This window comes from Protobothrops mucrosquamatus, unplaced genomic scaffold (genome assembly GCF_001527695.2).
Source record: "Protobothrops mucrosquamatus isolate PMUCROS unplaced genomic scaffold, P.Mucros_1.0 scaffold1540, whole genome shotgun sequence".
NCBI lineage: Eukaryota > Metazoa > Chordata > Lepidosauria > Squamata > Viperidae > Protobothrops > Protobothrops mucrosquamatus.
In genome coordinates, this window is record NW_015387710.1 from 66,137 (window position 1) to 93,880 (window position 27,744).

Sequence of the window (27,744 nt, forward strand, 5' to 3'; positions counted from 1 at the left end):
GGGGGGAGACCCTCGGCGAAGCGGCCGGGCTGGGGACGGGGCTGCAAGGAGCGTTGCCTTCCCAGCGCCCTCCAGCCGCTTGCAAAGCCGGTGGGGAGGGTCCTTTTGTCCCTAACGGGATTTGGGGGGGGGGGGGTCCTCCGGATCCCCTGCAGCGCTGGAGAGGAGTCGCAGTTCCCGGGAGAGGATTTTGCCTCGCATGGGGCCAGCTCCGGGGACAAGCTGGGCTGGCTGGTCCTAAAGCAGGATGTTCCGACGTTGCAATTGGACTCCCATGTCCCAGAATTCCCCAGCCAGCCGTGCTTTAAGAGGGGTGGACTTCAACTCCCAGAATTCCCCAGCCAGCCGTGCTTTAAGATGGGTGGACTTCATATCTTACCTAGAATTTCTTGGTCAGCATGTTTTTGAAGATTCATGAGCTTCGGCTCCCAGAATCCCCCAGCCAGGATGCTTGAAGAGGGGTGGACTTCAACTCCCAGAATTCCCCAGCCAGCATGCTTTAAGAGAGGTGGACTTCATATCCCAGAATTCCCCAGTCAGCATCCTTTACGATTGATGAACTTCATATCCCAGAATTCCATGGCCAGCAGTCCCTCCAGCTCCCAGAATTCCCTAGCCAGCATGCTTTGAGATGGGTGGACTTGGACTCCAGCATTCCTCAGCAATCTGGGGAGAGTTGAAGTCCACCCCTCTGAAAGCATGCGAGCTGGGGAATTCTGGGGGTTGAAGTCCTCCCCTCTTAAAGTTGCCTAGAGAGCAACACTGAGCTTTCCAAGGGAGCCCATGTGTCCCTGCTGTGGACGATGGGGCCTTCTCTTGCCCTCCCTGCCTTCAGAGCCTATCTTCTCTTCTCGCCTTGCAGCCCTGCGCTGGCCATGGGTCTGAAAAGTGCCCAGAAGGCCTTGTTCCCCTTGCGCTCCGTCTCCGACGTGGTGCGCCTCTTTGCGCTGGAGCTTCACCGGGAGCATCCGGACCTGGTGCTCCTCTCGTTGGTGCTGGGCTTCGTGGAGCACTTCCTGGCCGTCAACCGGGTCCTCCCCACCAACGTGCCGGGCATCAGCTTCGAGCCGGCCCAGGGTCCCGAAAGCCTGACCTACTTCCCCGTGGCGGACTTGAGCATCGTGGGCGCCCTGCACGCCCGCTTCACCGCCCAGATCCGAGGCGCCGTAGATCTCTCGCTGTACCCCCGGCCGGAGGGTTACTCCTCCCGGGAACTGGTCAAGAAAGTCTCGGACGTCATCTGGAACAGCCTGAGCCGTTCTTACTTCAAGGACCGAGCCCACATCCAGTCGCTCTTCAGCTTCATCACAGGTGGGGGCTCCGTACTGGCACGGCGGGGGGGGGTACGGGGCAGGGGGAGACCTAAGGAGAAGGAGAAGACCTTCCACAGGTCGTCCCCGCTTTATGACTGGGAGTTGAAGTTGCCACGTTTGAAGACCCCTGGTTTATGCAGAGAGCAGTGGGGTATAAATCGAAGAAAAGGTTTGCTCGAATGTCTGTCTAATGTTGGTTTAATTTTCCTCCGGCTCAGGGACCAAGTTAGACAGCTCTGGGGTGGCCTTTGCGGTGGTCGGAGCGTGCCAGGCGCTGGGGCTCTATGACGTGCACCTGGCCCTCTCGGAGGACCACGCGTGGGTCGTGTTCGGCAAGGACGGGGAGCAGACGGCCGAGGTCACGTGGCACGGGAAAGGCAACGAGGACCGGCGTGGGCAGACGGTCAACTCGGGCGTAGCGGAACGGGTAACGAAAAAAGGGCTGCTCTTTTGGGTTGGAGCATTGCTTGCATTGCTCACTGAAAAGTCCATGCCAGGATTTCTTTCTGTCCTTATTATATTGTATATATTGGAGGTGGTTACCCTTTGAGAGCTGTATGCAGCGGAATCTCATTTTAGTGTATTAATGTACATTTAAAGTGACAGTTATTCTATTCTATTATCTGTTATTCTATTCTGTTCTCTTTCTGTTTTCTATTCTATTCTATTCCCATTATCTCCTATTCTATTCTATTCTTATTCATTTTATTCTATTCTATTATTCTATTTTATTCTATTCCCATTATCTCCTATTCTATTCCATTCCATATTTTCTATTCTATTCTTATTCATTCTATTCTATTCTAATTCTAATTCTAATTCTATTCTCCAGAATTGTATTGAAGGCATTTTAGAGACTAAGATTACTTGGCTACCTTAGTTTATTAGTTTTTTTAATCCCACCTTCATTATTTTATAAACCATTCAAGGCAGCAAGCATACCTACTAGTCCGGCCTCCTCCTAATTTCTCCACTACAACCCTGTGAGATGGGTTGGGCTGAGAGTAAGTGACTGGCTCAGAGTAACCCAGCTAGTGCTAAGGTGGGACTAGAACTCACCGTCTCCTGGTGATTGGCCCAAAGTCATCTAGCCAGCTTTCATGTCTAGGGTAGGACTAGAACTCACCATCTCCTGGTGATTGTCCCAAAGTCGCCCAGCCGGCTTTCATGCCTAAGGCAGGACTAGAACTCACCGTCTCCTGGTGATGGGCCCAAAGTCACCCAGCTGTCTTTCAGGTCTCTGGTGGAACTAGAATTCACCGTCTCCTGGTGATTGTCCCAATGTCACCCAGCAGGCTTTCATGCCTAAGGCAGGACTAGAACTCACGGTCTCCTGGTTTCTAGTCTGATGCCTTCACCACCAGACTTTGATTTGGGGAGAAAATCGGCATAGGAGACTTGGATGTGTCAATCATTCTTCTGCAAGTCAACCAAGCGCTGATTCCTGCTTCAAATCTTCCTCTTCTCTTTGCAGAGTTGGCTCTACCTGAAGGGTTCCTACCTGCGTTGCACCCGGCCGATGGAGGTTGCTTTCATGGTTTGTGCCATCAACCCCTCCATCGACCTGCACTCCGACAGCCTGGAGCTGTTGCAGCTCCAGCAGGTGAGCAAAGCACAGGTCTAGCTTGTAAAAAAAGGTGACCGACGAGTGCGCTGTCCTGTTTGCAGGAGTCTGCTGAGGTAAAAATAGAACTACTTTTTTTTTTTTAAATAAGTACTTCTACTTCTTAAAAATAGAATTAATTCGGAGTTTCCCAACGTTTCTAGGTTGGTGGCCCGGAGAGAGGAAGGGGGGGGGGAAAGAGGGGATGGTTTTGTGGGAGGGGCAAAATCCCAAGCGCCCCCCCCCGACCCTCACCTCTCATCTCTCTGTCCTTTGCAGAAACTATTATGGGTCCTCTACGACATGCAGCATTTGGAGAGGTAAGTAGTTCTCCCTTCGTGTAGGGGCCTGCCCTGATTTTGCCTGGGTGAGCGACCAAAACGGGGTTGGACTAGAAGACCTCCAGGGTCCCTTCCAACATCGTTATTCTGTTAACTAGCGTGAGACTTGATGGAAGAGAAACATTTATAGCTGGGCTCCTTGATGCTCTCTGAGCTTGGTGGTTTTCTGGCAGACGTTTTATGACCCAACTAGGTAACGTCATCAGTGCTAGAAGGGAGGGGAGTTTGAGGAGGAGGAGGAGGAGGAGGAGAAATAACTATGCGGTCCTTGGGGCTCTCTGAGCTTGGTGGTTTTCCTGCAGACGTTTCGTGACCCAGCTAGGTAACATCATCAGTGCTGGAAGGGAGGGGAGTTTGCTCTCTGTTTATATACAATAGTTTGCCTGGAGTGGTGGTTGAGGGGTTCTGCTTGATTGGGGTAAAGTTTTCTGCTTGATTGTTTGCCTGATACTAAGAGAAGAGAATTTCTGCAGCTAAGGGTGAAACTGTGGGATCCTTTGTGCTACTGTATGCCAATTAGCGTACATTTAAAGTGACAAAAAGTTATTCTATTCTATTCTATTCTTATTGTACTTCTATTCTATTCCTACTCTTACTAATTCTTATTCTATTCTAATTCTTATTCTATTCTATTCTAATTGTATTCTTATTGTAATTCTATTCTATTCTATTCTATTCCTTTGTAATTCTATTCCGTTCCATTCCTATTCTATTTCTATTCTTATTCTTATTCTATTCTATTCTATTCTATTCTATTCTATTCTATTCTATTCTTATTGTACTTCTATTCTATTCTTATTGTACTTCTATTCTATTCCTACTCTTACTAATTCTTATTCTATTCTTATTCTATTCTATTCGTATTCTTATTGTAATTCTATTCTATTCTATTCCTTTGTAATTCTATTCCGTTCCATTCCTATTCTATTTCTATTCTTATTCTTATTCTATTCTATTCTATTCCTCTCTGAACTTGGTTGTTTTCTTGCAGACATTTCATGATCCAACTAGGGTACATCATCAGTGCTAGAAGGGAAACAAACTCCACTCCATTCTGGCACTGATGATCTTATCTACTTCAGTAATTAAAGCCTGCAGGAAAACCACCAAGCTCCATGAGCACCAAGGTCCCCATAGCTTGATTCTGATAGAACACGTCACATCCCTGCAGTTGGGGTGCCTTCATCTCTGCTGGTTGGACAGGTGAACTTGATCCCCCCTCTTGTATCTCCTGGCGGTTGATTTGAGATCTGCTTGCGATGAGGGTGCCATCTTTAAAAACCAGACGGTCAGGGACGAGGCTGGCCAGGGATGGCTGAAATTGCTTTGAGGTTCGCATCTGCTCTAGGGATTCTCCTTCTCCTTGTAGGTATCCCATGGCTTTGGGGAACCTGGCTGACCTGGAGGAGCTGGAACCCACTCTGGGCCGTCCTGACCCCCTTTTCATTTACCACCAGGTAAATAACAAAAAAGCAACAAAGATGATTAGGGGACTGGAGGCTAAAACATATACGGAACGGTTGCTGGAATTGGGTAGGTCTAGTTTAACAAAGAGAAGGACGAGGGGGGACATGATAGCAGTCTTCCAGTATCTCAGGGGCTGCCCCAAAGAAGAGGGAGTCAAGCTATTCTCCAAAGCCCCTTAAGGCAGGACAAGAAGCAACGGATGGAAACTAATCAAGGAGAGAAGCAACCTAGAACTAAGGAGAAACTTCCTGACAGTGAGGACAATTAACCAGTGGAACAACCTGCCTCCAGAAGCTGTAAATGCTCCAACACTGGAAGTTTTTAAGAAGTGACTGGACAGCCACTTGTCTGAAATGGCATTGGGTTTCCTACCTGAACAGGGTTGGACTAGATGACTTCCAAGGTCCCCTCCAATTATTATTATTATTATTATTATTATTGATGATTATCGCACAGTCAGCCAGATGTTCAGACTGGATTTGGCATTTTTGTCTACCTGTCGAGTCCTTACCCAGGACCTGGGATAGGCAGATGTGGATGTTTGATGGTATTACAGATCTCGTCGCAGGATGGAAGTGGTTCCTAGTAAGGCTGCCTTTTGAAACTGACTAATGGCGAATTTTTTTTTTAATTATTATTATTATTGTTATTGTTATTGTTATTGTTATCATCATCATCATCTTTTATCAAAACAGTCGATTTAGCCACCTCTGATTTTGCCCCCCTTTTAATCCCCCCCCTTGTCTCCTGCTAGGGGATCAGCTCAGCCAAGCAGTATTATCACAACGAGCACATTTATCCCTACATCTACTTGGCCAGCTATCACTGCCGCAACAAAAATGTCAAGGACGCGCTAGAGGCGTGGGCTGACTCGGCCACTGTGATCCAGGAGTAAGTTCCTTTTAAAGTCCTTTTTTCCCACCGAGAGAAGGGAATGAAGGAAATTAATTGAGAAAATTAAGAGAAAAAAAAAAACAGCTTTACTTTTTCCAATAAAGGCAAACTCAGAACAGGCATAGCCAGAAAGAGTTCTGTTGTGGGAGGTCTATCCAAATGGGAATCATCGCAGGTCGTCCTTGACTTAACGACCACAATTGAGCCCAAAATTTATGTCGCTAAGTGAGACATTTGTTAAGTGGGCTTGGCCCCGTTTTACCATCTTTCTTGCCGCATTTGTTAAGCGAATGGTTGGCAGTTGTTAAATTAGTTAAGACGGTCGTTAAGTGAAACGGGCATTCCCCCGTTGACTTTGCTTGTCAGAAGGTCGTAAAAGGGAATCACGTGATCCAGGGGCATTGCAACCGTCATATTATTTCAAAAGATACATTCTTACTCTAGTTCACATATATATTCTACTAATCATGCTGGCTGGGGAATTCTGGGAGTTGAAGTCCACAAGTCTTAAAAGTGGCCCAAGTTTTGATCTTCTTCCAAGACATCTTCCCTGTCTTGGAAGATCAACCAGCCTCTCCTATAGTTTGGGCTAGTCCTCCTTTGTTTTTAAGGAAGACTTAACAGGACTTTTAATAGTGTTTTCTCTGTGTGTTTTTTTCCCCCCCTCTTCCTCTCTGCAGTTACAACTACTGCCGAGAAGACGAAGAGATTTATAAGGAATTCTTTGACGTGGCCAACGACATTATTCCCAATTTGCTCAAAGAGGTGGCCAGCCTGGCGGATTCCGCCGAAGAGAAGGGAGCCGGGGAGAAAGGAGAGGTCAGTGACGCAATCACAATAACGCTACATAATCAACAATTGCCATAAAGGCAGGTAGTCCTCGACCCCTGCGGAGCCCAACCTTTCCGTTGCTAAGCGAGACAGTTGACACGGGAGTTTGGCCCCTTCTTAGGACCTTCTGGCCACGGTTGTTAAGGGAATCAGTGCGGTGGTTAAGTTGGTGACATGGTTTCTTAAGTTAATCCGGCTTCCCGAGGACTTTGTCAGAGACCCCGCTGGGAAGATTGCAAATTGTGATCACGCCAGGACACTGCAACTGTCATCAATGCAGACCGGTGGCCAAGTGTCCAGATTGCAATCCTTGACCCTGGGACTGGGGCAGGGACGTACGTCGCTGTTTTCAGTGCTGTCATAACTTTGAACCATCGTTTAAACGAGGTGTCAACGCTGCTAACCTCGGATATTTTTGCTTTGACAGCAGTCTTTGCCAGTATAATCCCACCACCGAAGAGTCTGACTTCCTTTCCTGCCTTTTCTTTAGGCTTCGCCGTCTCAAACGGGCGGATCGGCGTTGCAGGACCCCGAGTGCTTTGCCCACCTTCTGCGCTTCTACGACGGCATCTGCAAATGGGAAGAGGGCAGCCCCACGCCGGTCCTCCACGTGGGGTGGGCCACCTTCCTGGTCCAGTCCTTGAGCCGCTTTGATGGGACGGTGAGATGTCGGCCTTGGCACAGAGAGGGCTGGGGATACAGAGTTGGCAGAGGTGGAAGTTTTTGGGGCGGAGGGAAATGTGGTCTAGAAAAAAGTCGTTTTAAGAAACGAGTTGTAGGTGCAAGAGGGCTTTGTGGTGGTCTCGGGGGGGGGGCACTGGGATTGGAACTGTTGTATTCTCCCAGGGTAGGATGGTTGTCCTGCATTTAGCTGAGGAAAACTGTAGAGTAGTGTTTCCACCCTTGGGAACTTTTAAGATGGGTGGACTTCAACTCCCAGAATTCCCCAGCCTCCATGCTTTAAGATGTCTGAACTACAATTCCCAGAATTCCCCAGCCAGCATGCTTTAAGGTGACTGGACTTCAACTCCCAGAATTCCCCCGCCAGCATGCTTTAAGATGTCTGAACTACAATTCCCAGAATTCCCCAGCCAGCATGCTTTAAGGTGACTGGACTTCAACTCCCAGAATTCCCCCGCCAGCATGCTTTAAGATGTCTGAACTACAATTCCCAGAATTCCCCAGCCAGCATGCTTTAAGGTGACTGGACTTCAACTCCCAGAATTCCCCAGCCAGCATGCTTTAAGACAGTGGTTCTCAACCTTTTTAATGCCGCGACCCCAACCGGTCGTAAGTCGAGGACTAAACCGGTCGTAAGTCAAGGACTAAACCGGTCGTAAGTCGAGGACTACCCAACCGGTCTTAAGTCGAGGACTTTCCCTGCCCGGGAGCGCTGCGCATGCGTGGTTCCGCCCCCTGCGCCGGCCGAGGCGTATCTGGCAAGCGGCAGAGACGAAGCAGGCCGACCACCAGCTGGCCCAGCCCAAGGGAGGTAAGGCACCCGACGGAAAAGGGGGGAAAATGGCGGACAAAAAAAATGGCGGACAAAAAAATGGCGGACAGCCTTGCTTGGCGACCCCCATGAAATGGTCGATCGACCCCAAACGGGGTCCCGACCCACAGGTTGAGAACCACTGCTTTAAGATGTCTGAACTACAACTCCCAGAATTCCCCAGCCAGCAGTGCCGTTGTAACTTTGAATGGTCACTATAAGAATGCTTGTAAGTTGAAGACTACCTGTAGTAGTTTCTCTCCGTTTCTCCGCCTCTTTCTCTCTCTATTCCCACAACTGCAGTCAGCATCCCTGGAGATTTTGAACCCCGGGGAGATGGGGTAATACTAACTATCCCAACGTCTTCCAAGCAATTGCACAACGTAAAATACAACTTGCAGAGGGTTACGCACGAGCTGAAATAACAAGGCTGATTTTGCATTTGAAAAACAGGATGCACTTACCAATGAATAAATTAATCTAGGAATTTGAAGAATGCATGGCGTGGGAGATGTTTTTGCATGGGCTGGATCAGCGTTTTGCAACCCTGGCAGCTTTAAGAGAGGTGGACTTCAGTTCCCAGAATTCCACAAGCAGCATGCTGACTGAGGAATTCTGGGAGTCCAACTCCCGGCCTCTTAAAGCAGCGGTCCCCAACCTTTCCAGCTTGGCGGCCCGGCCTGGCACAGGGAGGGAGTGAGTGGCAGGCACGCACGCACGCACGCACCGTTCCATTTGTGTAAGCGGTGGGCACGCGTGCCATCCACTCTCACGAATGGAGCCTTGCACGTGAGCAGAGGGTGCTTGCACTTTTGCGCAAAGATCCACTCGTGCAAGTGGCAGGCGCAAAGCTCGCACAAGCCGAGGCGCTCACGTGCGACACTTCCCACGCAAATGTGAGCTTCACTCGCACAAGTGGAGCTTCACGTGTGCGCGCTTGCCTATCTCCCACGGGCCAGATTCAAACAGGCTGTGGCACCATAGAGATCCACGCCCTGAGGGTCTTAAAGCATGCTGGTTGGGGAATTCTGGGAGTTGAAGTCCACACCTCTTAAAAGTGCCAACGTTGACACACACAGCTCCCCAGACCGTTGCCAGGACCTCTCTTGTTCTTCCAGGTGCGGCAGAAGGTGACCCTGGTCAGCCGGGACCTGGATGCGAACGACGACGACGACCAAGGCAGCGAGGATCCCCGGGAAGGCCGGCGTCGGGGTCCCCGGCGAGAATCCAAGCCGGAAGAGCCACCCCTGGCCAAGAAGGCCACAGAACGTCGACGCCCGAGCGCCACCCAGCGATCCGACCGGCCGCTTCCGGAGAAGGAGGAGGGTCTCAGCAGCGGCTCCAGCCCCCGCCCCGAAGGCCCCGTCCTCACCTTTCAAAGCGAGAAAATGAAAGGGATGAAGGAACTCCTGGTGGCCGCCAAGATCAACTCGAGCGCCATCAAGCTGCAGCTCACGGCCCAGTCACAGGTCCAGCTGAAAAAGCAGAAGATTTCTGCGCCCCGAACATACGCCCTGTCCTTTCTCAAACGGCCCCGGAAGTCTCTTTGATTCCGGACGAGAAACTTTCCGATTTCTTGGCAAATGTTTGCTCCGTTTCTTCTCTTCTTCCAATTTTCCCCTCGGCCAACGTTTTGAGAAGGCCCGAGGGCTGAGTCTCAAACCTTGCTTGGAAATTGAGCTTTTCAAGGTGGATTTAGCTCCTGCTAGGGAGAGCTTAATTTTAAGGGAGCCAGAGATAAAACATAACACTCTGAAGGTGGTGGAGAAGGGACAAAAAAAACCCCGAAGACTTTAAATGACATCACACGGTGTGCAAAGAGACTTCTTGGGCATTTTTTACCCGTCTTTCTCTTTTCGTCTCATATTTGCAAGCGGGAGGTGGGATAATTTCGTGTTTGCAATGACCTTTTTTTTTAACGGAACGATTGAAGATCCTAACACAGCTGAATATCAGAAAATAGCATTTTTTTAAATTTAAAAACAAACGTGTGGCATTAATGTCGTAACAGGCTAGGCTATTGGTGTAAGATCAGCTGCAGAAAAGGGATAAACAAAACGGAACTAACGGCAAGCACACAACAGCGAAAAAAATCTTTCCGAGTGATGGCTAACTATTTTAAAAAAAAAAACCCCAATCCTGGGGTGATCACCCCACAAAGGTTATCTTTTATAAATGATAAAAGAAAGATCATGTCCAAAAGATCTGAGCCGGTCTGCACTAGTATAGGGGATAAGAAATTTTTGTAGAAGTTTGCGGAGACAGAATTAATAAATTTTTAAGGTTCTCTTTTGTTATACAGAGGAAAATGTCTCTTGTGGTCCTTGATCTTCTGAATCTCTGCTGGCTTTTCTTTTTACAGTGGATCAAAGCCAGCAGAAAAACAGACCTGGATTCTGGGTCAGAAATAGGGATCCAAAGTACAGGCAGTCCTCGATTTACAACAGTTCATTTAGTGGACCGTTCAAAGTTACAACAGCACTGAAAAATGTGGCTTGTGATCGTTTTTTCACATTTATGATCCCATGACGAAAATTCAGACTGACTCATATTTACGACAGTTGCAATGTCCTGGGGTCACGTGGTCCCCTTTTATGACCTTCTGATCAGCAGTCACTGGGGAAGCCGGATTCACTTAACAGCTGTGGCAAGAAAGGCTGTAAAATGGAGCAAAACCCACTTAACAACTGTCTTGCTCAGCAAAGGAAAAAAATTGGCTCAGCTGTGGTCGTAACTCAAGGACTGCTATAACCTTGGTTCCTTTGAAGGGAGATTCAAGTTCCTACTTGTGGCTTGTCAGCAATGAAACATGTCAAAAATCCCAGGATTTCTCTTCCTGCCCCAGGCAGCCCTTGGCCCCCATTTCTTGAGTAAAGGAGTTTCTTTTTATTTCTGTCTCGGAAAATTAAATCTCTTAGCTTTGCCGTGTCCTTTTATGAAGACAAGATGTGGCAGTCTGGAGCCCCCCCAGTTACTGTGCCACCAAATTATATCCCCCCCCTCTTCCATTTCAAAAGGGGGAGCTGAACCTGAAAAACCATTTAAACATTCAAAGCTTCCCTTCTCCCACTTAAAAAGATAAACCTAATTAAAATAAGACATACAGTACGCGAGTTATACAACCTTATTCCCGTGGCTTTGTCGATGCAAAGGCCATTAAATGCATCTCTGGACGATTGAAAGATCGCTGACGCTGTCACAAACCTTTATGAAACCTCTGAAAATAGCCGAGTCCAGCACCATTTAAAATATTCATCCGTTAACTCTACGGCATTACTCCTTTTAAGAAGCAAACTAACTAGGTTTGGTTTTGAAAACGATTCCCCGTTTGACATCCAGCCTCGCGGCCTCTCCCTGTTCAGATTTTTGGGGCTGATGTCAGCAGACAGTTCTGGGGGAGGGAACAGGGGTGAGTGGACAACGTTTTTATTCCCCGTTGCACAAATCAACATCATAGTCTGGGTAGGATGAAAATAGAAATCGGGTCATTTTCCAGCCTTCGTAGCAATATTTGCAAAACCGGCTTCATTTCTGCAAAAAAATTTAAAGGAAGAATTCAGTACAGACAAGACAGAGAAAAAAAAAACATTTTAAGGTGCAAATCAATGAACAAGGGGCCTAAATTTATCATGGAGGTTACAGCCACCCGACGGGTCAATTATGAAATTATAATATGTAAATTTTCCTCACTGTTTTACTTTTCTACATGGGGGAGATTTGGGTATGCAGTACTAAATTAACCTTCAGTTTCTTTGTATTCTGTTAAGCACCGGGATAACAACAACAACAACAACAATAATAAAGTTGGAAGGGACCTTGGAGGTCATTTAGTCCAACCCTCTGCTCAGGCAGGAAATCCTGTACCATTTCGGACAAATGGCTGTCCAGTCTCTTCTTAAAACCTTCCAGGGTTGGAGCATTCACTGCTTCTGGAGGCAGGTTGTTCCACTGGTTAATTGTTCTAACGGTCAGGAAGTTTCTCCTTAGTTCTAGGTTGCTTCTCTCTTGGTTAGTTTTACATCCGTTGCTTCTTGTCCTGCCTTCAGGCGCTTTGGAGAATAGCTTGACTCCCTCTGCTTTGGGGCAGCCCCTGAGATACTGGAACACGGCTATCCTGTCCCCCCTCGTCCTTCTCTTCATTAAACTAGACATACCCAATTCCAGCAACCGTTCCTTATATGCTTTAGCCTCCAGTCCCCTGATCATCTTTGTTGCTCTTCTCTGTACTCTTTCTAGAGTCTCAGCATCTTTTTTACATCGTGACCAAAACTGGATGCAGTATTCCGAGTGTGGCCTTACCAAGGCCTTGTAAAGTGCTATTTAACACTTCAGGTGATCTTGATTCAATCCCTCTGTTAATGCAGCGTTTGAATTAGTTTACAACCATTCGTTTAGTGTCCGTCCAAAGTTACGACACTGAAAAAAAGTGACTTATGACTCTTTTCACACTTACCATGGTTTCAGCATCCCAGGATCACGTGATCAAAATTGAGACGCTTGGCAACTGATTCATATTTATGACGGTTGCAGTGTCCTACGATCGCACGATCCCCTTTTGGAAACGTCTGACAAGCAAAGTCACTGGGGAAGGCAGATTGACTTAGCAACCGTGTTCCTAACTTAACAACTGCAATGATTCCCTTAACAACTGTGGCAAGAAACTGGGACAAAATTCGCTTAGCGCCTGTCTTGCTTAGCGATTAGGAATTTTGAGTTGTAAATTGAGGATTACCTGTATTGCTATTTTTTCCCCCCACAGCCCTGTTTGTTTGAAATTATTTGTTAAACATATTTCTGTGCTAGTGCAATTAAAACAAATAGAGAAACATATGACAGGAAAGTATAATGTAAAACACGCAAGGTACCAAGAGAAAAATACTTAAGGTGAGGCAATGCAGTCATTCATTTCAACCATCATTTGAAGTTACGATGGGGCTGAAAAAGTGGTCCTCGCATTATGGCCATCCCAGCATCCATCCCTGCTGAGATCACGTGATCAAAATTCAGGCGCTTGGCAACTGACGTGTATTTATAATGATATGGTTGTTAAATTGAAGAATAGCTGTCTGCTTAATCTCAAGCTAGATTAAAGTGATAAAATAGTCTTATGATAGCCAAGGAAAGAACCAGACTGAGCATGATGTGCGGCTTCATGTAGCATGGTTAGATTAGGGATCCATTAATAGGCCAAACCCCACCCAATTATACTCTAAAGCAGGGGTCTTCAAACTTGGCCCTTTTATGACTTGTGGACTTCAACTCCCAGAATTCTTCAGCCAGCATGGGGGAACTATGGCCCCTTGACTTGTGGACCAACTCCCAGAATTCCTCAGCCAGCGTGCCTGGCTGAGGAATTGTGGGAGTTGCAATCCACAAGTCATAAAAGGGCCAAGTTTGAAGACCCCTGCTCTAAAGCAATGGTTCTCAGTCTTTTCTTAACCACGGACCCCCTTTAAATACCTCTTGTGGCCACAGACCCCCAAGACTTATTTCAAGATTTAAATCAACATTTCTTCGATCCTTCGCAGCCCTCCCCCCTCGTGACAACATCATGGCCCCTGGACCACAGATTTGAGAATCATTGCTCTAAAAATTTGCATGCGGTCAGGATCTGTGAACCCAGCAGGGGCTTAGGCCTGAATCATTTTGAGAGTGGATTTTGAGGTGTTCTGAATCCCAAACGGCTTCTGAGAGTTCAAATCCTGCTGGACCAAAAACCAGGAGTCCGCCGCATCTGGTGAAAATCACTGCAGCTCACAAAAGCCTTAAGTAAATATATATTTGTCCAAAAAACAACAACACAAAAAAAGGCTCTGGATTTTTGGCTGACATAAACTTAGCACCATTCTCCTCCTCCAGGGCTTGCTGGGAGTTGATGCTAATTTAATGGTAATAAAATAAATGGCTAGAGCCACTGCTTCTGTAATGGGGGGGGCTGCTCCTAACTAGGATCCTTGTTTTTGTTTTGGTTTTTTTTGTATTAGTCATCCTCTTTATTTCATCCTATCTGGATGGCAGGCTGAGATGCAGCAGAAAATGCTTGCAAAACAAACAGCAGCGGTGATAAATTAGCCAGCCATGCAATTCATGCATAGGCGAAAGTGAAATATTTCTGTTCCGGTTAATGCTGTTCTAAAATCTGCTCTGCAGAACAAGTTCTATTTTGATTTGCAAAACTGGGAAGTCCTTAACATGAAGCCGGCCAGATTTTTTTTTAAAAAAAATCCAGATTGACAACTAGCTTAGCAGCCTCTGCACGTGTCCAAATACAGGGTTGACGCGAAGAACAAACAGGATGTGCACGCAACAGAAACAGTTTCGGTATGAAATACGATTTTGTCACCTCAGCAGTGAACTGAATGGATTGGGGTGGTGATATTAGAGAGAAAATTCAACAAAGTCTCTCCGTTTAAGAGATGTCTCAGATCTTATCAATGCCCCCATATCCCAGTACAGGTAGCCCTTGAGTTACGACCACAATTTTCCCTATTAAGCAAAGCAGTTGTTAACGGAGTTGTGTATGGTTTTACGACCGTTAGTGCTACGGTTGTTAACCAAATCACTGCGGTTAAGTGAATTACAGCATCGTTAAGCAAATCCAGGTTTCCCCATTGATTTTGGAAGGTTGTGTTGAAAGAAACATCTTCATCAGGGTCCAGTCCAAGCTGGGAATAAACAAAATGGAGACGGCTTTAGAAAGACGGTTCTTGTTTATTGAAGAGCAGAACCACAACATGTGGCTCTCGGGCAGCCGACCACACGGAGCTGGGAGTGGTGGGTTTTTAAACCTCCTTGGGCTTTTGTGGTTGGAGTTGTTCCTGTTCCTGTGGCATGAACTTTGACCTGAGCTTTTGAGCATGTCCTTTTGGTATTCTGATGGTGGTGGGTTAATCCTATTATGTCCTAAAGGTCATATCCTGTTTCTCTGGGGCTGGGGCTGATGGCTATGTCCTGTGTTGGATTTTGCTGGTTCTAATCCTATCATTCTGCTGTTGTTAGCTAACAAATCTTGCTTCAAGGGATTTTGGAAGATCCTGTCTTGAACCAGCTTCTGCAGGGAGTATTTGCTCATGAATGGGGCCTCAGTCTTCCTGAATGGGGTTATCAAATCTGCATTTCTACAGGTAATCCTGCTGAGTTTCTGGCTGGGGAAAAAGAGAGAAGTTTTTTCCTTTTAAGCTTTTCTCCATTATTCCTTTGGGGAAATATAATATTCTGCCTTTTTAATATTCCCCAAAATATTTCTTTCTCGTGTGTGTGTGTGTGTGTGTGTGTGTGTGTGTGTGTGCTGCGTTCCTACAGTCGCAAATGGTGATCATCACGTGACCGGGACATTGTAAGTTGTGAGTATTGGTTGTAAATCACTTTTTTCACTGCCATTGCAACTTTGAAGTCGCTAAACGAATGATTGTCAATCGAGGAACGCCTGTAATTTTTATTCTCGATTGTTTTGCTGTTCCTCGGAGTCAACAACGCAGGAAACCGGAGGGGGCAGGGAAGTTCCAAATAGTCCTCAATTTATAAGAGGTTTTTTTTTTTTAGTGATTATTCAAAGCTAGACTGAAAAATGCGACTTTTGTCCGTTATAACTGTTGCAGCGTCCCTGCGGTCACATGATCAAAATTCAGACGCTTGCCAACTGGCATGTACTTATGGCGGTTGCAGTGTCCCAGGATCACACGATTCCCCTTCTGATAAGCAAAGTCAAGCCGGATTCCCTAAACAACCGGGTTACTCATTTAACAATTGCAGTGATTCTCTTAACAACTGTGGCAAGGCCATTAAAAGGTCATTAAGTGAAGCCAGATTCCCTTAACCGAGTTACTAATTTAACCATAGCGATTTGCTTAACAACTGGGGCAAGAAAGGCCGTTCAAAGGTCATGAAGCGAAGCCAGATTCACTTAACGACCAGGTGACTAACTGCAGCGATTTCACTTAACCACTGCGGCACGTCAGGTCGCAAAACGAGGCAGAATTCACTTAAACTCCTCGTTTAGCGACGGAAATGTTGGGCCCCGTTGAGGTCGTAAGTCGGGGGCTACCCTGTGTAAAGGCGTTGTGTAGCGGAGCGCTCTGCACGCGCCCAGAGGGACTCTCCGTCGCGCTGCTCGCTGTCCTTTGCCGAGGCGGAGGAAGAGCCCCGGGCGGGCTGCAGGCGGGGCTTGCGCGGCTCGGCTCCTCCCGGCTTCCTTCCTGCCGCTGCGGCTCCTCTCCGCCCCGGAGGCGGCGCCTTCCCCGCCTCGGCCGCCGCTGCTGGCCCCGGCTGCGCCGTCCGGCCCTGGCTCGGTGGCTGGGCGAGGACCATGAGCGCCTTGCGGGACGTCTCGCTGCAGGACCCGCGGCTGCGCTACGAGCTCATCCAGCGCATCGGCTCCGGCACCTACGGCGACGTTTACAAGGTGCGCAACGGCGCGCCCCGGGCGCACGGCCGGCTTGGAGAGGGTCCCCGGGCGCGCTTGGGGAGGCCATCCTGGGTGGGGTGGGGGGGGCAGGAGGGAGGGGGGTGAGCGAGAGCGGGGAGGGGGGTCTCCTAAATGGGGGTCCCGCTGACTCGCGACTCTCCTTCTCTTTCCCCTTGTTGGGCAACTTCTCCAAACCGCGATTTTGGAGACGCGCAACGGGGAGCGAGGAGCCCAAGAGGGGATCGCTGCGCTATGGTGGTGGGGATCTCCCGCGTGGGGTGTGTGGATCGGACTGGGGAAGGGGTGCGCGGGTGGGGGGGGGGCGGAGAAGCAGGAAATTGTGGCCGGGCTCCAGGGCTGCTCTCCCCGGGGCGTGTCCTGGTCGCTTGTGGCCAGTTTTTCCACGGGGAGCTTTCCAAAGGGCTGCCCGAGGCGGAGGGCGCCTTTTGGAGAAGGCGAGGCGAGTGTTGGCTGGGCTGGGCTGGCTGGCTGGCTGGTTCCCCGGCCAAGGTCGGCTCTGTGGGGCAGGCTGGCTTTGCTACAAGTGTAGGCAGGGCGGGCAGGATCCCTCCCTCTCTCTCGCTCGGCTTTTCTGGAGTGACCGAATGACCACAATGCGCTTTTTTGTCCCTGTTGCCAGAGAGTTTGGCATGCGCGGATCTTGCGGTGCTGAGGGCTGCAGAAAGAAAGAAAGAAAGAAAGAAAGAAAGAAAGAAAGAAAGAAAGAAAGAAAGAAAGAAAGAAAGAAAGAAAGAAAAGGAGGGGAGGGAGGGAGGGAGGAGAGAAAAAGTGAGAGGGAGAAAGAAAGATGGGAGAGAGGGAGGAAGGAAGGAAGGAGAGAAAGGAAAGAAAGAAAGAAAGAAAGAAAGAAAGAAAGAAAGAAAGAAAGAAAGAAAGAGAAGAGGAGAAGGAAGGATAGGAGGGAAGGAAAGACGGAAGGAAGAGATAGATAGATAGATAGATAGATAGATAGATAGATAGATAGATAGATAGATAGATAGATAGATAGATAGATAGATAGATAGATAGAGAAAGAAAGAGAAGGAGGGGAGGGAGGGAGGAAAGAAGGAAGGAGAGAAAGGAAAGAAAGAAAGGAAAAGGAAGGGTGGGAGGGAAGGAAAGAAGAAAGGAAGAGAGAGAGAGAGGGCGGCTGTTCAAGAAAGAGCCTTACAAATTAATTTTTTTGTCCTTGCCAGGGGCTTTGGAAAGGGTAGGTGAGCAGGATCCCGCAGGGAGGAAGGAATATGGGGGCTGTTTTAAGAAGAAAGAGCTTAAGAGAGGAGATTGGCTTTTGGGGATCCTAGCAATGTTTTTGGACCAATCCATCAGTTTCTTGCCCCTGTTTGGGATCCTCCTGAAGCTTTGGAGTCCTGAGAGGATCCTACCATATAAAACAGCGTTTTCCAGTCTTGCAAGCACCTATGAGACACGTGGACTTCAACTCCCAGAATTCTCCACTTATCATGGCTGGCTGAGGACTTCTGGGAGTTGAAGTCCACACATCTTAAAGGTTGAGAAAACTGCTATAAAGCAATCCTGTCCAACTGGCATCTTGCAGTTATGCCCAAAATTTGCAACCAGCATGCTCTTTATGCCGGTAGAAGAGCCTCAACTGGGAGACTGGAAAAAGGAGGCAATTTTGCCCCACGGAGCAACTCAAAATGCGTCTTTGACTGACTCATTCAAGTTTCTAGTCCTCAGTACTTTTTTTTTTCATGTTCTTGCCTCTCTGAGTGAATCTAAGTTAGGTTCAGCCTGTTGGAGCCAGAGGGAAGGAGGACAAAATATTATAAAATATTATAAAGCATGGGTGTTTTGGAACAGATTCTGTACCACTGAAGGCAGTTGAATGAACAGCTGTTGTGAAGCTGCCGTATGTTGTTTTCTTTTAATTAACTGTGCATGTGGTTGTGTTCATCCTTAGAAGCCTGTGTGGTGCCCTTAGTTAGCATCATTACTGCCAGCAGTTATAATAATATTAGATAATCCTATTTTATGATGCTTCTGCATTTCTTTTTAGTTCAGCCCTGTTGTTTTGCTGGTAAAACTGTGGGTTTTTTATTTTTCAGGCTGTGTTTTATTGTACACTGTTGACTTACAACAGAGCATTTAGTGACTGTCTGAAGTTACGACGGCGCAGAAAAAAATGACTGATGACCATTTTTCGTACAATGGTTGCAGAACTGTACCCAAAATCAAAATTCAGACGTTTGGCAACTGACTCGTATTTATGACGGTTGCAGTGTCCCGGGGCTGTGTGATTCCCATTTGCGACCTTATGACACACAACGTCAAAGGGGGAAGCCGTATTCCTTTAATCAACCTTGCTACTAATTTAACAAGTGTTTGGTGATTCACTTTACAACTGTGGCAAGAAAGGTGGGGCAAAACTCACTTAAGAAATGTCTTGTTTAGCAAGAGAAATTTTGGGCTGAGTTGTGGTCGTAAGCCGAGGATTCCCTGGGTTTTCTGTGGCTTTGATTTTGCACCTGCAGCCTTTGACCTGTGTTTGTAAAACATATTGCCAGTGGCCTTCCGGGTGCGCTTTAAGGTGTTAGTTACCACCTTTAAAGCGCTCCATGGCATAGGACCTGGCTACCTCCGAGACCGCCTTCTGCCACAGATTCCCTCCCATAGACCGGTACGCTCCCACAGAGTGGGTCTCCTCAGGGTGCCGTCGGCCAAGCAATGTCGGCTGGCGACCCCCAGGGGGAGGGCCTNGCGGGCCTGGCCTAGGGAGGATTTTTAAACTGGGTTTTTTAGAAATTTTAATTATCACAACACAAAAATTTTGGTTTTAATTTGGTTTTATTCGGTGGGGTGTGTGGGTCTTTCTTTGTTTTAATAATGTTGTGAGCCGCCCTGAGTCCTTCGGGAGAAGGGCGGGATATAAATTGAAATAATAAAATAAATAAATAAAATAAATATGTCAGTCCTCATGCTCAGCGGGATTTGCACCCTTCCAGCTTAATGAAAATCTGCCCCAGTTAGGCTTCGGTCTTACAGTATAATCTGGTGCTGATTTAATTGGAATTAAGACTATTGAGTTCAATGGGACCAGCTGCTAGGTTGGGGGGGGATGCTTGTCAGTCTCTTCAGATTGTTGATTGGCATCTCCTATTTATTGCTGGAAGAGGATGATGGGCTCTAAAATCCAGTAGGGCAGAGGTCTCCCGATCTTTTGGGCACCAGGGACCGGTTCTGTGGAGAGAGGGTTTTTTCCCGTGGACTGGAGGGTGCGTGGTTTTGTGTGCTGTCTGCATCCTGAGGATGGGGCTTTGCTTGTTTGTGTGGACCGGTTGCTGGCATGCCGTGGCCCGGTAACGGTCCACAGACCGGGGGTTGGGGACCCCTGCAGTAGGGTCTACATTTCCCTTATAGCACTGATGATAAATAAATAAATAAATAAAAATAAATAAATGATGTTGCCTGGTTGGGTCATGAAACATCTGCACGAAAACAATCTAGCTCAGAGGAATCAAGAACACCACAGTTCTCCTCCTTCTCCTCCTCCTCCTCCTCCTCTCCACAAACCCCACTCCCTTGTAGCACTGATGATGTTACCTAGTTGGGTCATGATACGTCTGCACGAAAAAAACCCAACTCAGAGAGCACCCAAAAACCCCTCATTTCAACCCTGAGCTACAGATATTTTCCTTTATTCGCACTTTAACAACTGCAGTGATTTGCTTAACAACCATGCCAAAAAAAGATGTCTGAGATGGTATAGATTCTCCTGCTAGAGCGGGGGGGCTGGACTAGAAGACCTCCAATGTCCCTTCCAGCTCTATTCTATTCTATTCTATTCTATTCTATTCTATTCTATTCTATTCTATTCTATTCTATTCTATTCTATTCTATTCTATTCTATTCTTATTTTTCTATTCTATTCTAAACATTGCCACAATTCACTTAACCACCTCCTAGCTTAGCAACAGGAATTCTGGAGGAATACCTGTATTTGGGACTCTAACCAGGATAAAACAGGATGCCAAGGGTTTCCCCATGCCCCCAAGCCATCATGCAGTTGACTTGGCTGTGTCATCAAAAGGTGTTTGAATCCAGCTGAGATGCTGTGAGAAGCAGTGTTGTGGTGGGATGGGCTGAGGTCGCAACTGAGGTCGCTCTTCTGCCTAGCTAACCTGGGAAGCCTCTTCTGGATCCAGGATAGCAATTGTTGAGCCTGGATGTGAAAGAGCCACGTTTTTTCTTTCACACCTCGTGGTCTCTGATCATGGCTTCTTTTTGATACTAATAGGGAGGGACAGATCCGGCCTTTTTTATATAAAAAGAGAATAAAACAGCCGTTTCCTGGACATTTTCCCTCTCTTTCCCCCCCCCTCTCCCCCTGGACAACAAACTGGATTAGGAGTGGCCTTGCCTCTGTTTGGATCCTGGCTAATGCCCGCTGCGCAAACATTGTTCAGAAACCAGCGTGGCATTTCCTGAAATTCTTAATTCAGGAATAGCTTAGGGCTGGTCAGCTGGCAGCCAGGACGGCTATTTTCAGCTCAGAAATGGATCGACTGGGTTGGGTCCGAGAGACAGGTCTTTCTCCCGTGGCAGGAGGAATAACACTGGATAAGAGGGAAGGGCAGGTAGTTCTCGACTTTCAACCGTTCATATAGCGACCGTTTGAAGTTGCAACAGCGCTGAAAAAGTGACATGACTCTATTTTTCACCTTTGTAACCGGTCACATGATCACTGGACGTTTTTAAGAAGAGACAGGACAGTCACCTGTCTGGAATGGTACTATAGGATCTCCTGCTTGAGCAGGGGGCTGGACTAGAAGACCCCCAAGGTCCCTTTCAGCTCTGTCCTGATTCAGACATTCAGACGGATTTCTCCTTAGTTCCAGCTTGGTTCTCTCTTTGATTGGTTTCCACCCATTGCTTCTTGTCCTGCCTTCAGGTGCTTTGGAGAATAGGTGGACCCCCCCTCTTCTACGTGGCAACCCCTCAAATATTGGAACATTGCTATTATGTCACCCCTGTTCCTTTTCTTTGTTAGTCTAGGGCAACGGGTAGGCAACCTTGGCTCTTTTATGACTTGTGGACTTCAACTCCCAGAATTCCTGAGCCAGCCATGCTGAGGGGAAAGGGAGAGGTTTCCAAGCTGAGCCATGCTGGCTCAGGAATTCTGGGAGTTGAAGTCCACGAGTCATAAAAGAGCCAAGGTTGCCTACCCCTGGTCTAGGGCAACGGGTAGGCAACCTTGGCTCTTTTATGACTCGTGGACTTCAACTCCCAGAATTCCTGAGCCAGCTTGGCTGAGGGGAAAGGGAGGTTTCCAAGCTGAGCCATGCTGACTCAGGAATTCTGGGAGTTGAAGTCCACGAGTCATAAAAGGGCCCAGTTTGAAAACCCCTGCCCTAGACCATTCCGGACAAATGGCTGTCCGGTCTTGTCTTAAAAGCCTCTGGCGATGGAGCACCCACACCTTCTGAAGGGAAGCCATTCCACTGGCTTTGGTCTCCTTCCTCTTCGGTTGCATCACACAGATGCTTTGTGGCCTTGCGCCTCACACCCTTTGTGGTGGTTGAGCTGGCTCAGCCAGGAAGTTGCCTGATTGCTAAACAGAATGGGATCCATACGAACAGGAGTGTGTTTGTGTGTTGTGGTGGCTGGCTGGATGTGAGCAAAGGAAGCCTCTGTGCTTCCCTATTTTAGTGCGGTCTTAAATTAACCGGGCCTGGAAACCTAGAGTGTCTGCAACCGTTCAAAGGTACAAACGGTGCTGAAAAAAAGTGACTTGTGACCATTTTTCACGCTTACGACCGTTGCAGATTCCCCATGCTTGGCGTTTGACTCATATTATGACGGTCACAGTGTCCCGGGATAAAGAAGGGAGGAAAGGAGGAAGGAAGGAAGGAAGGAGAGAAATAAGGGAGGGAGGGATGGAGGAAGGAAGGAGAGAAATAAAGAAGGGAGGAAAGGAGGAAGGAAGGAAGGAGAGAAAGAGGGAAGGAAGGAAGGAAGGAGAGAAAGAGGGAGGGAAGGAAGGAAGGAGAGAAATAAGGGAGGGAGGGATGGAGGAAGGAAGGAGAGAAATAAAGAAGGGAGGAAAGGAGGAAGGAAGGAAGGAGAGAAAGAGGGAAGGAAGGAAAGGAAGGAAGGAAGGAAGGAAGGAAGGAAGGAAGGAAGGAAGGAAGGAAGGAAGGAAGGAAGGAAGGACCGATCTGCCAAGAGGTTCACAGTCTGGCCTCATCCTTCACAGGAAGCAAATTCTTTGGGAATGAGTCTCCTTGTTACCCAGGGTGGAACCGTGACAGCAGAGCATATGGTAAGGTAAAGTAAAGCTGTCCATGCTGGTTTTAACCCCACTACTTGTGACCGACATTAGGGTGCACCTCCGTTTCTGAAGCCTCAGAGCGTATGGCAGGAGCGTGAAAAAGTTGGAGCAGGAAAGGTGAGGGGCAAGCGAGGAACCCCCGCCAAGAATCCCACTAAATCTCTTTTCCCAAAGGACAGCAATGCGGAAACCTTTTCCTGGAGGACCCATTTCTCTCATTATCATCTGGTTCTCTCCGCAGGGCCGAGATACAGAAACTGGAGAGCTGGCAGCCATTAAAATTGTGAAAATCGACCCAGGTAAGGGGCGATCCTGATTTCGTTGTTCCCCAAAGTCGGTGACTTCTTAGTACCACTCCCATTTTAGCCGTTCAAGATAGGCCAGATCAGGAAATAAACTCCCATGAGGATCTCAGGGTTTCTACTCTATGGTAGAATCAGAATAAAGCTGGAAGGGACCTTGGAGGTCATCTAGTCCAACCCCCTGCTCAAGCAGGAAACCCTATGCCATTTCAGACAAATTGCTGTCCAGTCTTTTCTTAAAAACCTTCAGTAATGGAGCGCCCACAACTTCTAGAGCAGTGGTCTTCAAACTTGGCCCTTTTATGACTTGTGGACTTCAACTCCCAGAATTCCTCAGCCAGGCACAGAGCAATCTATCAGTGAGATGAGTTGTCTCCAGAAGTTGTGGGTGCTCCATCCCTGGAGGTTTTTAAGAAGAGATTGTGCAGGCATTTGTCTGAAATAGTATAAGGTCTCCTGCTTGAGCAGGGGGTTGGACTAGAAGACCTCCAAGGTCCCTACTATACTATGTTCTAACTGGGGTATGTCTGGCCTAGTGAAGAGAAGGACTGGGGGTGACACAATAGCAGTCTTCCAATATTTGAGGGGCTGTCACACGACCATTGTTGAAAGAAGACCCCCTGAGAGACTGACATATTTACTCCATTGGGTCTTCTTAGGAGATGACATCGGATCCATTCAGCAAGAAATCACCACCCTCAGGGATTGTCGGCATCACAACGTTGTGACGTATTTTGGAAGCTACCTCAGGTAGAAAACTCCTCCTTCTGGAATAACACAACGGGAGCTTGGAAACTTAACTTGAGCATCCGTTCTCAGCTTTGTCAAAACTAGCGGGTAGCAAGTTGGGCACAGTAATCGTCGCCTAATTTCTACAGTAAAAGTTAGGAAGGCCATAATCCAACTCTTCATTTTCTAACCCAAAAAAGGCCTCTTGTTCCCTTCCCGAATCTTCGATGCGGTGAAATGTAGCTCCTTTCCCCACATGCTCAGAGGCACCCTTTCTTCTCGGGACCGTCCTGTTTCCAAATCTCTGGAACAGCCAATGGGTCATAGAAAGTGCGACACAATCCGTGCAGTGGGTGCGCCCATGCCAAGCTTTGCCCTGCCAAAGTGCAAGGGGTAGGGATGGGGGATGTTGTGGGCGCTTTCCCAAAATGGATGCCACTTGCAAAGCCTCCATTCACCGGGGCTAATGGATGAGGTTGAGCTGAGGTCACCTCTTAGTGACCCACTCTCTGATTCCGTCTTTTTAATACCGTGTTTCCCCGAAAACAAGAACCAACCGGAAAATAAGCCCTAACTTGAATTTTTTCAGGATGCTCGTCATATAAGCCTCACTTGAAAAATAAGCCCCCGTTAAGATCGTCAGCCAGACGGACGCATTTAGTACCCTATTTCCCTGAAAATAAGACCTAATTGGAAAATAAGCCCTAATGCGTCTTTTGGAGCAAAAATTAATAATAAGACCCGGTCTTATTTTGGGGGAAAGAGGGGTATTTGCTTCTGATCCCGTTGCTACAGAAGTCCACACCCTCATTTTATTTTCTGACGACAGCTGCAAGGTTTGTGAAGATCTTTATTGGAAATAAAATGGACACCAGAAATTGGTGCTTTCCATCAAAGTCAGACATTATCCCACTAGGCATTTTTGTTTTGAGTTAAAACATTTTGGACCGGGAGCAAGGAAAATTAAACGGGCATGGCTGCTTTAAAAGACCACCAATTATTGTGGCATGCAGAAAATATGGCTTATGGCTTCCCGCAATCTGTAAATCTGTAAATCTGGGGCACTGTTTGTCAGTCTCAGCAAGCTTAAGAGTTCTGTTGAAAACTTCAGTTCCCAGAATTCCCCAGCTGGCATGCTTTAAGATGGGTGGACTTCAACTCCCAGAATTCCCCAGCCAGCATGCTTTGGGTGGCTTTCAACTCCCAGAATTCCCCCGTCAACTTGCTTTAAGATGAGTGCACTCCATGGGGTTTGTGTGCATTCAGGCATGTGTGTGTGGGAAGCTGGGAGAAGCTGAACCGATTGGTTTAGAACAGCGGTCTCCTAATTTGGCAACTTTTAGACTTGTCAACTTCAGCTCCCAGAATTCCCCAGCCAGCATGCTTTGAGAGGGGTGGCCTTCAACTCCCAGAATTCCTCCGTCAACATGCTTTAAGATGAGTGGACTCCAACCCCCAGAATTCCTCTGCCCGCATGCTTTAAGATTAGTTGACTTCCAGAATACCCCCGTCAGCATGGGAATTCTGGGAGTTGAAGTCCACACATCTTCAATGCTGCTGAGATTGAGAAGCACTGATTTGGGGATTGCATCTCACTCAACCCGCAAAGCTATTGCTTTGCCCAAATTATGATGTGTATACATCCTGTGCTCCATTACATATTTCCTGTTGTTTCTGGATTTTAGGAATGATCGGCTGTGGATCTGCATGGAATACTGTGGAGGGGGGTCCCTGCAGGAGATCTACCACAGTGAGTTTCTGCCTGTTGGAGGAGGGAAGGGAAGGGTGCTACTTAGTGTTCTTTTGGGATCCACTCCTCAATGGATTATAATTTAAAAAATGTAATAGAAATGGTGGAGAAGCCGTTAGTAGCTTACATTTCTGGAATCGGCCTAGATTCCAGCATAATCTGCAGAAGGGAACCTGTTACGTTAATGCCAAGGTGGCTGGCTTTTTCTGAAATTGTAACACAGGTAGTCCTCGACTTACGACCACAATTGACCCCAACATTCCTGTCGCTAAGTGAAATATTTGTTAAGTGAATTTTGCCCCATTTTTTTTGACCTTTCTTTGCCACAGTTGTTAAGGAAATCACTCCAGTTGTTTGTTTAGCAACACGGATGTTAAGTGAATCCGGGTTCCCCCATTGACTTTGCTTGTCAGAAGATTGCCAAAGGGGATCACGTGACCTCGGGACACGGCGACCGTCATAAATAGGAGTCAGTTGCTGAGCGGCTGAATTTTGATTTGAAAAACAGTCCTAGGTCGCTTTTTTCAATGCCGTGGTAACTTTGAACAGCCACTAAATGAACTGCTACAAGTTGAGCTACCTGCATTAAGTTTACGCTCAGCCCGTCTCCCCGCTGGTATCCAGAAAAGCTGGAGGCTGTGGATGATGGGTAGCCCCACCTCTTCAGAGAACAGCTGGTTAAGGAAAGGAATAGAGTGACATGAAGCCCAAACGGTTCCCCGGTCAACAAATGCTTGCCCTAAATTACAGAACATCAGTGACACTAAGCAAGATTCTAGTCCTCGTGGCTCTGAATCTGTTGTATGAGGGACGCCGAGGTGCTTTCAGCTGCTTTGACAGTCGATCCGTGTCTGGGTTCAAGAATGATTTTCCCCCTTGGAGTCAAATCTAGAGACTTTTTTTTTATCACAAAATAGATATATTCAGATACTATTCCAGGATGGTTTTGCTGTAAAAGCAGAGGACACCTCTCCTCGTCTCCAGTTTGAAATCTTACTTTTTAATTATTATTTTTTTAGGAGAAGAATTCTAGCTTGTGGGTAGAGCAGCGTTTGCATACAGGTGTTCCTAAGTTTATTCCGGGTAAATCCCCAGCTTGCCTTGGGCGAGATCATTTTTCCTTAGCCAGCTGTTCTCCGGAAAGGCAGGACTGAGGCTCCCATCATCCACAGCCTCCAGGCGGGCTGGAGCTCAACATGTCTGAAGTTCAGTGTGGTAGGGAGGATCGTGCCAATAACGAAGTTGCATCCAGAACTCCCCTTTAATGGAAGGCCAAGAATTCATTGCGGGAAAACTGTGTGTTTATTTTAGCGTATGAAGAGAACATGACGAAGAGTAGTAAACATATACACACACAACCCACGTAATTATATACAAAGTTCTGCAGAGGTAGGGCAAGAGCCTCACAACTGGATGCCCAGTTCAGCTACTCAGGGGACGGCCTCTTGGGCTGGATGGTGCAGAATTTTTAAAAACTAGAGCGATGGCAATTAAAAGTTGAACAAGAGATAGATGCTTGTAAGTCATGGAGATTCTCAGTCTCATCTTTGTTTTCCCCTGAAGATGTGTCACTTCTCATCCAAGAAACTTCTTCAGCTCCGACTGGATGGTGGGGAATGGAAAGGATTTATACTCCTTGCAGACAGCTGGTCATTTGCATTCTTTTAGAGAGTCGTTGAGGCCACTTGGAGGTTTACCTGTATCTTCAGGGTCATTTGAGTGGTGCAAAAATGGGAGTGGAACACAGTTCTTTCAGCAATTCCAAGAAGGCTCCCCATCCATTTGCACCACTCAGGTGATCCTGAGGACACAGATAAACCTCCAAGTGGCCTCAACGGCTCTCTAAAAGAAGGCAAATGACCAGTTGTTTGTTTTTCTTTGAAGATGTTTCGCTTCTCCTCCAAGAAGCTTCTTCAGCTCTGACTGGATGGTGGGGAATGGAAGGATTTATACTCCTTGCAGACAGCTGGTCATTTGCATCCTTTTAGAGAGTCGTTGAGGCCACTTGGAGGCTTATCTGTATCCTCAGGGTCATTTGAGTGGTGCAAATGTGTGTGGGACCTTTTTGCAAGTGCTGAAAGGACCGTGTTGTAAACACAATGAACACACCGAAACTCCTTTCAGCAGTTCCAAGAAGGCTCCACACCCATTTGCACTATTCAGGTGACCCTGAGGGCACAGATAAACCTCCAAGTGGCCTCAATGACTCTCAGAGGGAGTACTAACGACTGGATGATTGCAAGGAAGATAAATCCTTCCATCCTTCACCGGTCAGTCGGAACTGAAGAAGCTTCTGGGATGAAAAGCAAAATGTCTTCAAGGAAAA

At 47.4% G+C, this 27,744-nt stretch overlaps 2 protein-coding genes across 3 annotated transcripts in view; both read left to right on the top strand.

Moving 5' to 3' along the window:
• The first annotated feature begins 875 nt into the window (after positions 1 to 875).
• Positions 876 to 9,491, top strand: MEN1 (menin 1). 2 transcript variants are annotated; one of them, XM_029285343.1, is made up of 9 exons: positions 876 to 1,324; positions 1,530 to 1,740; positions 2,788 to 2,916; positions 3,196 to 3,236; positions 4,627 to 4,714; positions 5,479 to 5,615; positions 6,299 to 6,437; positions 6,940 to 7,110; positions 9,060 to 9,491. In XM_029285343.1, exons 1-9 carry the CDS (start codon positions 876 to 878, stop codon positions 9,489 to 9,491), a joined length of 1,797 nt encoding a protein of 598 aa, XP_029141176.1. The 2 variants fall into 2 exon arrangements, with proteins under 2 accessions (XP_029141176.1, XP_015677856.1); XM_015822370.1 differs by having other exon boundaries at positions 876 to 1,311; positions 1,532 to 1,740.
• A 6,755-nt stretch (positions 9,492 to 16,246) lies between these two features.
• Positions 16,247 to 27,744, top strand: part of MAP4K2 (mitogen-activated protein kinase kinase kinase kinase 2) — a 39,649-nt gene continuing 28,151 nt past the window's right edge. Inside the window, exons 1-4 of the mRNA XM_015822371.1 lie at positions 16,247 to 16,342; positions 22,879 to 22,936; positions 23,599 to 23,689; positions 25,354 to 25,418. Of these exons, the coding sequence (XP_015677857.1) occupies positions 16,247 to 16,342; positions 22,879 to 22,936; positions 23,599 to 23,689; positions 25,354 to 25,418 (310 nt within the window). The remainder of the gene's footprint in view (positions 16,343 to 22,878; positions 22,937 to 23,598; positions 23,690 to 25,353; positions 25,419 to 27,744) is intronic.